The 14,252-nt window shown below is 43.5% G+C and overlaps 1 protein-coding gene across 1 annotated transcript; it reads left to right on the top strand.

Annotated features, from left to right (window-relative positions):
• Positions 1-7,691: 7,691 nt before the first annotated feature.
• On the top strand, positions 7,692-9,230 carry DDX28 (DEAD-box helicase 28). The gene has a single exon (XM_018575210.1). The coding sequence runs from the start codon at positions 7,749-7,751 to the stop codon at positions 9,228-9,230; it is 1,482 nt and encodes a 493-aa protein (XP_018430712.1). The 5' UTR covers positions 7,692-7,748.
• The last annotated feature ends 5,022 nt before the right edge of the window (positions 9,231-14,252 follow it).

The raw sequence follows: 14,252 nt of genomic DNA, 5'->3' as shown, positions 1-14,252 counted from the left end.
CATCCCCGTCACCCGTCATGTGATCAGCCCGGCTAGATGTGAGGAGCGCCGGGATTGGAAGAGAGCCGGGAGCTGGGCCGCCGCGGCGTGTGCGTTCGGTGGGCGTGGCTTGAGTGTGGAGCCGCGAACAGGCAAGGTAATAGATAGCCGAATAATCGATCGAAAACGTTGGTAACGTTTTCGATCGTCGATTTTAATCGACTAAATCGAATCGTTGTTGCAGCTCTATTCATAACTATGTCACAACCGATAATACTTTTACCAAGATGGAATTGGTTAGTTTGTAGATGGTGAGTTACACAAACCAACTCAGAAGCAATACCGATTCCTGACTACATCATATCCAATGAGGCATCACTAAAAATTGTAAAATCATCCCATCTTGTACAAGTACTTTCACAGAAGCAGTAAATTGGTTATGTCGGAGACAGTATATTAATACCAATTCAAAAGGTATGCACAAATACTGAGATCCATAACTGCCTCCTGAACCAAAGATGTTTTCACTATTTTGGAGTCAGAATAGTAATACCAACACACACAGTATACACAAATACAGTGATTCACGCCTACTTCATCAACCATGATGGTTTCACTAAAGCAATAATTTTGTTATTCAGAGACAATATAGCAATACCAATACATAAGGTATGCGCAAACACTGAGATTCATAATCATCTCATTGACCAATGTTTACACAAAAGCAGTGAATTGGCTCTCTTAGAGGCAGCATAGTAATATATTAGGTATGCCCAACACTGAGATATATAACTACCCTATGAGCCAATGAAGCTACCACTTAAAATAAATCGGTTTATCTCAGAGACAGTATAGTAATACCACAGGGGTGTGGAATTCCTATCGCCCGACGAGTAGTTTTTTAATACATTCAGCCCTGCTCCGGACAAGCAGAGCTAAAGGGTATATTGTGGAGCCGCCGCTCGTTTTCATACAAGTGATCTAATCAGATCACTTGTATGAAGCGAGAATCGCTCCTCTGGTGGACCCGTCACCATGGCACGGGAGCTCACCATAGAGCTCGCAGAGCAGACGAAGAACTTCCTTTTTCGTCTGCTCTGTGCTATCACTGAGACCGTGGCGCTGTAACCACGCCACCTGTCTCGGCTGTCAGGAACTACACAGAACATCAGTGCAGGTTCCATAAAGAGAACCGGTCACCTCCAAACTATCACATAGAGGATTTTAACACCATATGTGATTTAAAAGTAAAAAATAATAAAAAATGAAAAAAAAAAAATTTAAGGAAAAAATAATAAAATATATAAAAAATGTTTTAAAAAAGTGACAAAGTAAAAAAAAAAAAAAAATTAAAACCAACTCCGCTGCCACTGCATACAAAATTGTGTGTGTGTTGAGTCCTGCTGCCATTTCACTGTGTGCCATATTGTGGTACCTGGGCAGCAGAACTCTCTCAACACACACACAATGTGCATTAAAGGGTAAGTTCTGGCCCGGTCTCTTCTACCCCCCCACCTGCCAGCTATACTTAACTTTCTGCAAACAGTCCTTACCCTCCGCCAGTACAGGTGTCCTTACCCCGTACTGTCCAGCGCATTCCTGCCCTATGCATTTTGAATTTTGCTCGCAAATTGCAAGCACTCATTGGTCAGCGAGATCAGTTGATTGGCCAGGAAGCCAGCTCCTTGCTGATTGGCCACCAATCAGCATCGAGCCATCTTCCCGGCCAATCAGGTCATTACTCTCCGCCAGGTTTCCAGCAAGCTGGCTCGATGATGATTGGCCGGGAAACCGGCTTCCCAGCCATTCACAATCAAGCCGGCCCAACAACATGGAGTCGGCTTCCCTGGCAGTCAGGAAGCTGGGTAGCATCTCATTACCCGCTGCCCGGCTTCCTGATTGCCCGGGAAGCCTGCTCCATGCCAACGGAAGCACCGATACTCAGTGAGTGCTGAAAGCAAAATATTGGTACTCGTACCCGATACCCAAAAACTGGTATTGATGCATCGCTAGTTTTAAACTTTTAAAACTTTTTTTTTTTGTGTTGGGACAAGTATTTTGTCATGAAGGACAAGTAGATTTGATCCCCGCTTTAGTGCCTGTTCACACGACGCCCGTTTTGTGTGCTGACCTGATGTACGCTCCTGCACTCAAAATGCATCCCAATGTATCCCTATGTGTTTTATGGGCTACAGTTCTCACGTGCGCAGTCCGTTCAGGTTACGACAGATAAATACTGCATGTCACATTTTGTACGGTCAGGAAACACAAACGTGTCAAAAACGCACTGCAGCTAACATACTAACAGCCCCACTCCACTTACTGGATCGCATCAAAAACGCGGCCAAAGCGCACTGCATCAGTAGCACCGTGTCTGCAGATCCGGACCTGATACTCATGTGAACAGGCCCTCAGCCCTTGGACAAGTAGTTTTTTCAAAAATTTCCACACCCCTGTACCAACACATAGGGTATGCACATACCGAGTGTCTCAACTATCTCCTGAACCAATATCCTTTTACTAAAGCAGAAATTGGTTTATTTCAGAGACAGTAGGGTAATATCAACATGAAGTATGCACTTACAGGGGGTCCTAACCATCTCCTGAACCATATTCTTTTACTAAAGCAGTAATTGATTTCAGAAACAGTATGGTAATACCAACATAAGGCATGCAAATACTGAGGGTCCTAACCATCTCCTGAACCAATATTCTTTAACTAACCAATTTATTTGCTTTATCTCAGCAACAGCAAAGTAACACCAATACATAAGGTATGCCCAACTGAGATGCATTAACCATTTCATGAACCGATGGTGCTTTTACTAAAGCAATAAAGCGTTTATTCCAACGACAGTATAGTGATACTAACATATAAGGTATGCGCAACACTAAGTTCCATAACTACCTCATGAACCAAAGATGTTTTCACTAAATTGGTTATTTTGAAACAGTTATGCACAATACTGATGCTCACAACCATCAAAACCCAGTTATGTCTTTCCTTAAAGAGGTAAATTGGATAGTTTGCAGCAGTATCGTTATATAAATGCTAGGGATGCACCGATATATCGGTCGCCGAAAGATATCGGCCGAAAATGGCACTTTTGGCATAATGCCGAAAGTGCCATTTTCCTGCCGATACATCGGCGCATCCATGATATCTTTCCTCCCCGCTGAGCGCTGCTCTATGTCCCAGCGGGGAGAAGAGAAAGTGACAGCCGACCGAGCGCAGCAGTGGAGAGTGCTGTGAGCGGCCGGCATCTCCTCCCACACCGTTCTGCCGCCTATCACAGTCTGGCAGAGCGGTGTGGGGGCGGAGACAGCACTGTCACAGGAGGATGGGCTTTCCTCCCTACACCGCTCGATCAGCCTCCTGTGACAGCGTGTCAGAGAGAATAGAGCAAGGTATACACACTCAGCGATCACTGAGTGTTTGTACATAATTGAGGATATGGTATGTTAAGTATATCCTCAATTATGAATGAATGGGAGCCTTCTACATCACCCCCATTCATTCATAATTGTAGTTATAGTAAACAAACTATGTCCTCATGTTATAAATGAACAGGAAGACTCAGAGGATTCCTGTTCATTGATAACAGGGGACAGAAAAAGAGATTGAGGACTTTGTGTTCTCAATCTCTTTTTCTAGTTTAAAAGGGAAACATACCTTATAATATTTCCCCGAAGCGCCTAAAAGTAAAGTAAAAAATAAAAATATTTAGTAAAAAATGAATAAAAATGAATATTAAAAAATTAAAGTTTATAAAAATAAATTAAAATATTGAAAAAATTAAAATAAAAAACATTTTCGGTTTCGGCCTGACATTTTTTTTATTTCGGTTTTGTTTCGGTTTTAAAATTTCCATTTCGGTGCACCTCTAATAAATGCTTACAGGTGCTTGTCTACCAATGTATGCATCAAGCTGTGCAAGAGATGTAGACAAGAGAAAAGACTTCTACTCCGGTGTCAGCATATGGCAAGGGACGCTGCATGCCACTTCACTTAAGGTGCCCATAGACCTGCCGATTATCGTACGATAATCGCGGGTGATCCTGCGATCATACGATAATCGGCAGGTGTATGGAAGGCGTGCAACCGTTTTTCTACTGTACGGTCACACGTCTTTTGTCTTCCGAGCACGCTGGAAAACCTGCCGAAAATCGTAAGATTTTCGGCAGGTTAGTGGCGTGCTCGGAAGTCAAATGCTGAACGGTGTGCGCAAGGGCACACTGCCCGCTCAGCATTGCAATCACCGAAAGCCCTCCCCTTAGCAAGGATCGCAAGTACGATCTGCCTGTCTAAGGGGTGCCCACACACCTTGCGATAATCGTATGATAATCGCAGGAAATCCCGCGATCGTCCGATTATCGTAAGGTTGTGGAAGCCGTGCGACCTCTACTACTGTAAGGTTGCACGACTTTTATCTTAAGAACATGCTCGAAAACCCGCCAAGCATCGTACGATGTTCGGCGGGCATGTAGCATGTTCGTAAGATAAAAGCCGGACGGACTGCCCGTTTGGCATTGCGGTCATCGCAAGTACGATCTGCCTGTCCAAGATAGGCAGATCATACCTTTTTTTAATTACCTTACAACCATCGCAAGACAACGGTACCAGTGTTAATGTCTGCACATGTTACAAGCGGCAACTGTCACCCATTCAAATTAAAGATCGGGTGACAGCTACTGCATGTAAAAGCCTGCACATCGCATGTAATCATATGTGAAAGGATTACATGCAGTTAGGAATCAATCACTATCCCTGGATACACATTTGTGTATCCAGGGATAGTGATAGTTTTTGTAACTGCATGTAATCATAATCACATATGAATCAGTGTAAGAAGAAGTGATTAGGTTGCTTAAAGGAGAATTATGAGGCGAGTGATTTTCACTCAGCCTCATAATCTGAGCCGACCTGTGACAATGAAACTGTCACAGGTCGGCTCAGTAGATCAGGAAGTGAGCGAACACATACCGTTGCTCGCTCACTTCTAGATCTATCCGTGCAGAGAGCCGAGACTGTCACTCACGGCTGCCTGCAGGGATTCCCCTCCCCCCCTGTCCGATCCTCCAGCGCGGAGGGTACAGCTGGCTCTGCCTCTAGATAGGCAGAGTCAGCTGTCACTCACGCAGCTGGGTGGATCCAGACAGCATTGTCGGAATCCCTTCCAGCCGCGGCGTCTCAGTATACGGCGAGCTGTAGCTCGCGGTATACTGAGCTTTGGGTGACGGGAGGACGCTAGTTTGTGTCCTCCCGTTACCATTAGGAGAACTATGGGGAAAAGCACTGACCTGAGTTCTCCTTTAATTGTCTGGGGCAGCTCTTGCCAACAATCAGCCACACCACTGGTGGAACAACGCATAACACATACAAAACCTGTGTTAACAAGAGGCACGTTAAATGACACAGCAGAATCAGGCTGCATGGTGTAGCACTGCTGACCAGAGGAAGCCTGTTGGAACACTTCATGTTCATGACTGCTTGTGGCTCCGTCCCCCGCCCGCTGCACTCCCTACCTGGCGTCTGTGGATGCTGGTGACAGGGGTAGTCACCACTCCATCGCATAGCTGTCCATTCCAGGAGGCCCAGGAAGCTACTGGATATCAATATCCACAACATGGCAGCATACATAGGGAGCATGGATGGCAAACCACCCCATTCAAGGCAATGCAGAGGAGAACTCTGAGCCGAACCAAATGTAAGCGAAAGCTCTGCTAGAGCCAATATGCACCCAGGGATGGTTGGTTTTCCTCAAGGCGGATAAGAAACCTCAGGGATAGATGGGGAGGGAGGGTCCCATAACAGGATAACCTGGAGGTTAATCCCAGGACAAGCCCAGGCATGCAACCCCCCAGGTCCACTGTCCCTGATTCACCGGGGAGCATACAGTGGGAGGCCCCTGCAACTAGCACGTAGGCCTATGGACAAAATAAGAAATGGTTACGATGCTCCTGTTAGGCCAGAGGAAACACAATAAACTGAGGTGGTGGTGCAGTACTGCCCCTTTTATTTTAATTGTGGATGATGTCTTTCCTGTTTTAGGTGGGTTGATATTATCCCACGTGCTGCCCTGAAAGATTACTTGGAAAAAGGAAATTAGAAGAGGATGTAGAAGTGGCAAAAAAAACCCAAAAGAGAAGGAGAATAAAACAGAAAGTGCATGATGATTCTAGGAGTACTAGGAGTTTTATTTTGTTTTTCTTTTTGTTTTTGAGTAAAAAATTTTTTAATTTATCCCAAAACACATTAAGTGAGGCGCAAACATCTGTACTCTAAAAGGGTCTGAGTTTTGCTCCTACAGCATTCCTGGACTAATGCCAACTTTTCATAGATCTTAACGGGTTTATTTGTACACTCACAGTGCACAGAAATTTTTTTATTGCAAGATAATAAATGAAAAGCTGCTAATACTGTACAAATTTTGACACAAATGTGGATCCAGCAGGTGACTTGACACTTCACCTGAATGCTAAACATGGTTTTAAGCCTGAGGCCTGGTTCACACCTGGGCGTTTTACAGCACGTTCCTACGCTCTGTAAAACGCTCAACATGTGAAAACCAATGATTGCCTATGGGCATGGTTCCCACCTGGGCGTTTTACAGCACGTAGGAATGCGCTGCAAAACGCCCTACGCCCAAAGAAGTACAGGAGCTTCTTTGGGGCGTATTTACCGCACGTATCCATTGGGATACAGCCAGGTAGCCCTCGGAAACGCGCAGGCTGTGAATCGCGGTAAAAACGTGCGACAAACGCGCATATTCGATACGCCTAGGTGTGAACACAGCCTGACTGGTGCTGAGGAATGCGCATGTGCCGCGCGAATCGCGGTAAAAAAAACGTGCGACAAATGCGCATTTCCGAGGGCTAACAGGCTTTATCCCAATGGATACGCGCGGCAAATACGCCCCAAAAAAGCTCCTGTACTTCTTTGAGCGTAGGGCGTTTTGTAGCGCGTTCATACGGCCTGTAATACGCCCAGGTGTGAACCATACCCATAGGAAATAATGGGTTTTCGGTGTTTGAGCGTTTTGCAGAGCGTAGGAACGTGCTACAAAACGCCCAGGCGTGAACCGGGCTTAAGCTATGAAAAAATCCTTCACAACAATACAAAAAGGAGCTCTACAAATTGCTAAATAGGGCTAGAGACCAAAGGAATTATTTCAAAAACTGAATTCAAGTATCTATTTCCCCTACATCCCGCTACCCCACTCCAACACATGTTGGATATATTACATTACAAGTGGCATGAAAAATATCCCTGGGTCTCACTAGACGTAGCGTCCTTATACGCATCTATTGAGCACAAATTTGGGTTAAGGGCGGTCCAACATTTTTTAGTCTCCTGTGGTACCTTCAATTGAGGGCAAGCTAACTTTCTTCTGGAATTGATCCAATTTGTCTTATCCCACGTTTCTAACTTTTGCAGTCTACATTATTCATTCACATTCAGTGAGACACCTGCACCTACCTTCAAGAAATTTTCCAAAACGTTCCACCTTAAAAAAGCACAACGACCACTACAACAGCACATGTGAGCGTTACGTCATTTCCCGTGCGCCCGAGAAGCCGTTTTTTCTTGGCCAAACCTCTAACAAAACCGGAAGTGAGGCGGTCCGAGAACTCGATAAATTGGGACTTTCGAAAGAACACCGGGTTTCCGAGAGAGTGCGTATGCCATGCCAGTTATTGGGTCGTCAATGTTCTTACGGGCTTGGTGTCCGAAGATCGGACTTTGGCGGTTATTCGCCACCTGTAAAATGCCTGTAATTCGAGTCGCCCGACGTACACAACTATGGTTGGAAAAACGCCACATTAGACCACTTGTGGCTCCGAAGGCCGGTAAACTTCTGATAAGCACTCGCAGGCGGGAGCTCAATCAGGCATCTATGGAGACATATAGCAGGTGGGAAAACCCCACGTTGGTGAGCAGAGGATGGAAGCATCGCACTTCTTGCGGAGATTATTTCACCATTAACCGTCAACGGGAGCATCGTGTGTGGCCGGAGACAGAAGACACATTTCGTGCTCTCAACCTGGATCTGAGAGTGGTCTTAGCTCTGGAGGCATCGAACATCACTACACCCACTTGGGCGCAGAAGGAGGTTATCCCCAGTCTACTCCGAGGCCGGAGCGTGTTATGTGCATCAGAGACTGGCAGCGGAAAAACCCTGGCCTATTTGCTCCCTATTATGCACAAGCTTCTGACTCAGAATGAGTATTGTTCGGGGAACCCTCGCAGTTTAGTTTTAGTACCATCCAGGGAACTTGCTGGTCAGGTGACTTCAGTGGCTCGCAGGCTTGGCTCCCATCTTGGAATTACAGTGCATTTTTTGGGAGGGGGACGAGGTCGAAGAGTAACTGAGAAGCAGCTCAAAGGGGTGTCTGTTGATCTATTAGTTGCTACTCCAGGAATTCTTTGGAAAGGTCTGAATTGGAATAAAATTTCTTTAACAGACCTTCAATACATTGTTTTAGATGAAGCTGATACACTTTTCGACAAAACTTTCTGTTATTTTGTTGAAAGCATTCTCATGCATACTCAGATAGCTTCCCATGCCAAGGAAGCACAAGGTCATGACAGGAAAGCCCAGTTTGCGATTATTGGCGCTACAGTTCCAAAAGGGGTTGGAGAAATTCTCAGCAAAGTGATGGATCTGGGCAGTATCCACATAATCAAGAGTGGGAAGCTGCATTTACTTATGCCCCATGTGCAACACACCTTTAAGAAGGTTACAGGAGCAGACAAAGTCCCTGAAGTATTGCAAATGCTAAAGCAACATGCTGCAGAAAAACATATGTCTGGAATTTTTATTTTTTGTAATACTTCAAAAACTGTTAACTGGCTTAGCTACATATTGGATGACCATGGCATCAAGCACACCCGTCTTCATGGCCAAATGCCTGCTGAAATGCGGCTTGGTATATTTGAAGCTTTTCAGAAAGGGCAAACTGATGTGTTGGTTTGCACAAACATAGCATCCAGGGGGCTTGACAGTTGCAGAGTAGGAACTGTGGTTAACTTTGATTTTCCGTTCACTATAGAGGACTACTTGCACAGAGCAGGAAGGGTTGGCCGTGTTGGGAGTAGAAGTCAAGGCAGTGTATTGAGTTTTGTCACTCATTCTTGGGATGTTGAACAAGTGCAAACAATTGAAACTGCTGTGCGCATGCGAACCTACCTCCCTGGCATGAAATCTAAACTAAATGACTTTGTTCCAAACAAGAAAATTAAGAACTAGCAAATGTATTTATATCTATATAAAGATTTATCTATATATAGATATATATACAGGGCTTGAAACATTTTAGGGTGTCACCAGTCAGTCAAAAATTTCACCCGTCAGCATGACCGCACTATAGCCTTGAAATGTATGTAACATTTTTGGGGGGACACAGAGCTTTCTTTTGGTGGTATATAATACTCACTGGGGGGTTATTTTTTTACTATATAATAAAAAAGTACCGTAAATTTAAAAAAAAAATTCCCTACGTTATGTTAAAACTATTCTTAACCATATTTTTGGTAAACTATAAAAGGGGTCACGTCGGGTAAATAGACACCAAACATGTCAAGCCTTAAAATTGTGCGCGCTCGCAAAAAACAACCACACTGAAAATTGGCCATGGGCGACGCTTAAAACGCTTTTATTGCTCATCAGTTTAGTGTTATCAGTGATTGATGGCCCTAAAATTATTGCTCTCACTCCGACGTTTGGAACATAGGCGCAATCGTAGTCTTCGCACGTAGGCGCACCTGACGCATATTTGCGTGTCTATGTAGGGGGGACTTACATTTTTTTTTTATATATACAACTTTATTGCTATCACATAGGGGGCTAAGAAACCCCCTATGTGATAGCCAATTTGCATGACAGGTCCTCTTTATGGAGACTTCAGGGGTCTCCAAGACCCCTAATATCACCTAGGGACCCCCAGAGAAGCTGATGAAGCAGAGATCTGCTTCACCGGCTTCTGAAGCTAGAGCGTGACAGAGGAATGCTGAAGTGATGTAATATACATTCGTGGACTGATTGATCTCCTGTCACAGGGCAGCCATGCTGGTCCTGGCCGCATCGGGCACAATGGATCGCGGGTAATTACTACGGCCGGCAGAGAAGCTACTTATTGGACTCCGCCGTCGAGGACGAGTGGATTTTTCAAGCCCTATATATATATAGATATCTATAGATCTATTTTTTTTTAAGTTAAAGTACTATTGTGTTGCAATATTTTCATTGCAGAAGGAGGGTTATTCTGTCAGTAGTATGGTAGTAGAATTAAAGAAGCTTTGAGAGTGGGAACATGTAAGCTGCGGTTGATTGCTTTTTGGGCCTGTTCTCACCCCTGCAGTGTGTATTTTTCATTATACCGTGCAGCCGGTGTGTTGCCAATCACCTGAATGGCACCCCAATGCACCTGGCTGCAGTGAGCTCAACCGTACCTCAACCCGCAGTACTGCAATACCATGCATTGTGGGGTAAAAAAAGTATTGCATGCACTTCTGTTTACTCCAAAATGTATGGTATTGCTGTACCATGCAATGTGGTGGGGAACTGTGTTGGGGGGGCCATTAAAATGAATGACCATGCACCTGCCTCACGATAACACACATACTGTGTGTTGTGGGGCAGTGTGCATTAATCACAAGGTACTTTGCAAGAAAACACAGCAGCGGTGTGAATGGGCAAAGGTGCAGCTCTTGGGGCTGACATTCTTAGGATCTGTGTTGAAAGGCAAATGCAGCTTGGTTTCAGGAGCATTCGCGCTTGCACTTGAAAGTAATTTCATATTCTTCTGAGAACCAAGTCTTTTCACAGGTGCATTTGACCTACAGTTGACCACTTGGCATTCATTTGACTTTCTAAACTGCATTGCAGTTGCAACAGCAACTGTTAAAAGCTGTTTGTTATTAACACACTTCTATGGGGAGAGTAGCAGATCTGACAGCACTTCAGTTGTCTTGCTTCTCTAGCTATTGATGTCCTCTTTAATGCATGGTCCGATGCGTTAATTGCATGAAACTGTGCCAGTAACACACTTCCTCTTAGCTGCTGTTACTTTTTGTAGTAACAGCAGAGCCACCCTTGGACAGCAACATTGTTAACCTATGCAGATGGTAGTGCTAGATGCACTAGGAGATCTATATGGGCTTGGTATGGAAGCCGAACTCCACTTAACATGTTTACAGCAGGAGTTTTTATTTTTTCCTTTTGGCATAAAGGTTTTACGTAAATGAGAAAACTAACCATTATGGCTACCCCCTGTCAATGTTAAATGGTTTGTCTCAACCCTCTAGCTGCCATTTTCCTGGACAGGAAGGTGAAAAATAACAGACTTACTTGAATCGCCAGGTGAAAATAAGGGGGAAAAGCCTAAAAGAACAAAAGACAATCCAGCTAGCACATCTAAGGACTAGTAAACGGCAATATATTTCATTTTTGCTTTTGGGTATAGACCTGCATTAAAGTGTAGTTTTGGCAAAATAAAAGGTCCATTGATGCAATATATGTACATTTCCCTATGTTTTGTGTTTTTAAATGCTGGAAGCTGTGAAAAACACGTGTCTGGTGTGCCTACGTACGAAAACAAGAAAGCAGATCGGTGGGGACACAGAGGTGATCTAGCTACTGGCGACCGGTGGGAGGGGTTCAAGCAGTCAGGATGGAGAGCAGTGCATAAATACTGAGCAATCCGTACTATTAACTCAGTGCTTGTAAATAACTGAGGCCACAGTAAGTGATTACTATGTCAGCAGTTATGAACAGGAAGTGCTGTACATCACTATGTGCTCAGTTTATGAATGAACAGTACAGAGGCTCCATGTCCATTCATAACTGGGGAGGGTACCAGGGCTGCAACTAATGATTATTTTCATAATCGGATTAGTTGTCCAATTTTATTTTTTCGATTAATTGTATAAAAAAAATGAAATACCATCCTTAATTTAAGATAAAATACACAAATGCAGTGTTACAAACATAAAGCTTACTTCAGAATAAAACTGCATGCACACTTTTTTTGGAATCACAATGCACTGTAACGCACGGCACTGCAGTACCATGCATTCCAGTGTGGGGTATCGCACTGGGTAAGAGGGACGTTTGGGGTCCAATTGAAATGAATGGCGCATCCTGCAGCAGAATTTGTCAGGCCAAAACTGAAAATGACTTTTGCACATTTTTTTTTTTTTAAATAATATATTTATTTATTTTTAATTAATTGTATTGTAAGCACATGGCGCTTAAATAGCTTCAACCAGGGAACAGCTGCCAGTGGCAAGATTCCGCAGACAGCAGCTGACTGTAAATACAGCAGGTATTGGGCTGGTGCAATAGCCAGCCTGCTATTGGCCATTTCAAATTCCAATAGCAAGCTGGCTATTGCACCTGCCCACTACCTGCTGTGTTTACATTCAGCTGCTGTCTACAGGGGAGGAGAGAGCTAGGGGATCCAATCAACTAATCGAGAATGAGAATAGTTGACAACTATTCTCATTCTCGATTAGTTGGTTGCAGCTCTAGAGAGTACTATGCCTCCTGAGTTTGTGAATGAACAGGAAGCCTCTGTATTGTGTGCTCCTGTTCATTGAGTGCTGGGGCTGGATAAAAGGAGATTGAGGACTCTGTGTCCTCAATCTCTTTTTCTATTTCAAAAGCTTGTAACAGTAAAGTAAAATAATCAAAAATTATTAAAAATAAAAAAAAGCCCCACACCAACCCATAATGTACACCAGGTGTGTTCCGGTCCAGTGCGATCTGCAAAAATGGATAGAAAAAGAAATTGAGGACACAAAGAAACAGGCTTCCCATTAGTTCAGAAACTATTTACTACACTAAAAAAAATCCTGTTTTTACAGAAAAAATCTGCCAGCTGTGGATGCCAGAACAATTCTGTAAAAAAAAAAACCATTAAAACGGTAAACAACTTTACAGATTTAAACTGTGCAATTTACAGTTATATACATGTTTAACCTGTAAATTCAGCATCTTTTTTCTGGTTTTAAACTATGTTACGTGTGGTTGCAACAAAAATTATGTTAAAAATACAACTTTTCAGTTAACAGTTTTAAAATGTAAATTTTTACAGTTTAAAAGTGTTGTAATTTACCAAAAATTACATTTTAAACTGGTAAATCTATAAGCCCTTTTCTGTAGAATTATCAATATCATGCAGCTTCTAACAAGTTCACTGCAGGATGACACATTGAGGGTTCATTAACGTGTGCTGAGAATGTAATGAAAGAGCAATGCTGATTAACGCTCCTGTAAATACAAGGCATTCAGCAAGCATTTTTAAGGCATTAAAGGAGAACTATGGGGTCAGTGTTTTTCCCCATAGTTCTCCTTGGGGTAACGGGAAGACACAAACTAGCATCCTCCCGTTACCCTAAGCTTAATATACCACAAAATTAGGACCCCACTTGGAGCTCCTCCCACCAGACCAGCGCTGACTAGCTCACCAGCGAGGCACCAGCCATCATCAGAACAGTGAGTGGAGGGGGGGGTCCCTATTAAGAACATTTTAGTATTAGTAGAGAATAATTGTAAAACTTTTGTCTGCAGTGTATGCTCCATATGTGCTACATATAGAGTATACACTGCAGACGATAGAGTTACAATTCTCCCCTGCTAATATGGGTTAAATGGTCCATAGTACATAACATGTAGTTGTACTAGGGATCATTTAATCCATTCATTTTAGCAGGGGAGAATTGTAACTCTATGTAGCACATATGTTATTTCCAGTGTAAAGGTGACACTGGGGGTCTTTTGGACCCCCAGCATCAACTTAAAGAGTACCTGTCGCCACCATCTGCTATCACATGGGGGGCTTGTAAGCCCCCCTATGTGATAGCAGTCAAAGTAAAGTAAAAAAAAAAAGTTTTTTAAAATAAATAAATAAATCTAATAATAATGTAAAAGTCCCCCGCCCCCGTGAGCACGCGCGTCGCTACGTAAACACGCGTCGGGTGCGCCTACGTATGAAAACGACAAACGCGCTACACATGAGCAATAATTCTAGGGCCAGTATTTTGGGGTTTCTCTAAATTGAGGACCTGTGGGGGTTATTAAAGCGTCTTCTATGGCATGTTGGGTATCGTTTTACTCGTTGTAACCTCATCTTTTATATTTCATTAAAATAATGGGTATTTTGTTGTGTTTTGGGGCATTTAATTAAATTTTTCACTAAATATTGGGGTTTAATAAGGAGTTGCGCTAATATTGCGCAACATAAAAATTTGCAACTACCACCATTTTATT

This window comes from Nanorana parkeri, unplaced genomic scaffold (assembly GCF_000935625.1).
Source record: "Nanorana parkeri isolate BGI_ZX_2015 unplaced genomic scaffold, ASM93562v1 scaffold3645, whole genome shotgun sequence".
Lineage (NCBI taxonomy): Eukaryota > Metazoa > Chordata > Amphibia > Anura > Dicroglossidae > Nanorana > Nanorana parkeri.
The sequence above is the reverse complement of the archived record's forward strand: the minus strand, read 5'-3'. Positions and strand labels throughout refer to the sequence as shown.

What these genes read in the sequence shown, in the direction of transcription:
- DDX28 (XM_018575210.1), top strand. Translation starts at nt 7,749, where the DNA reads ATGCCTGTAATTCGAGTCGCCCGACGTACACAACTATGGTTGGAAAAA.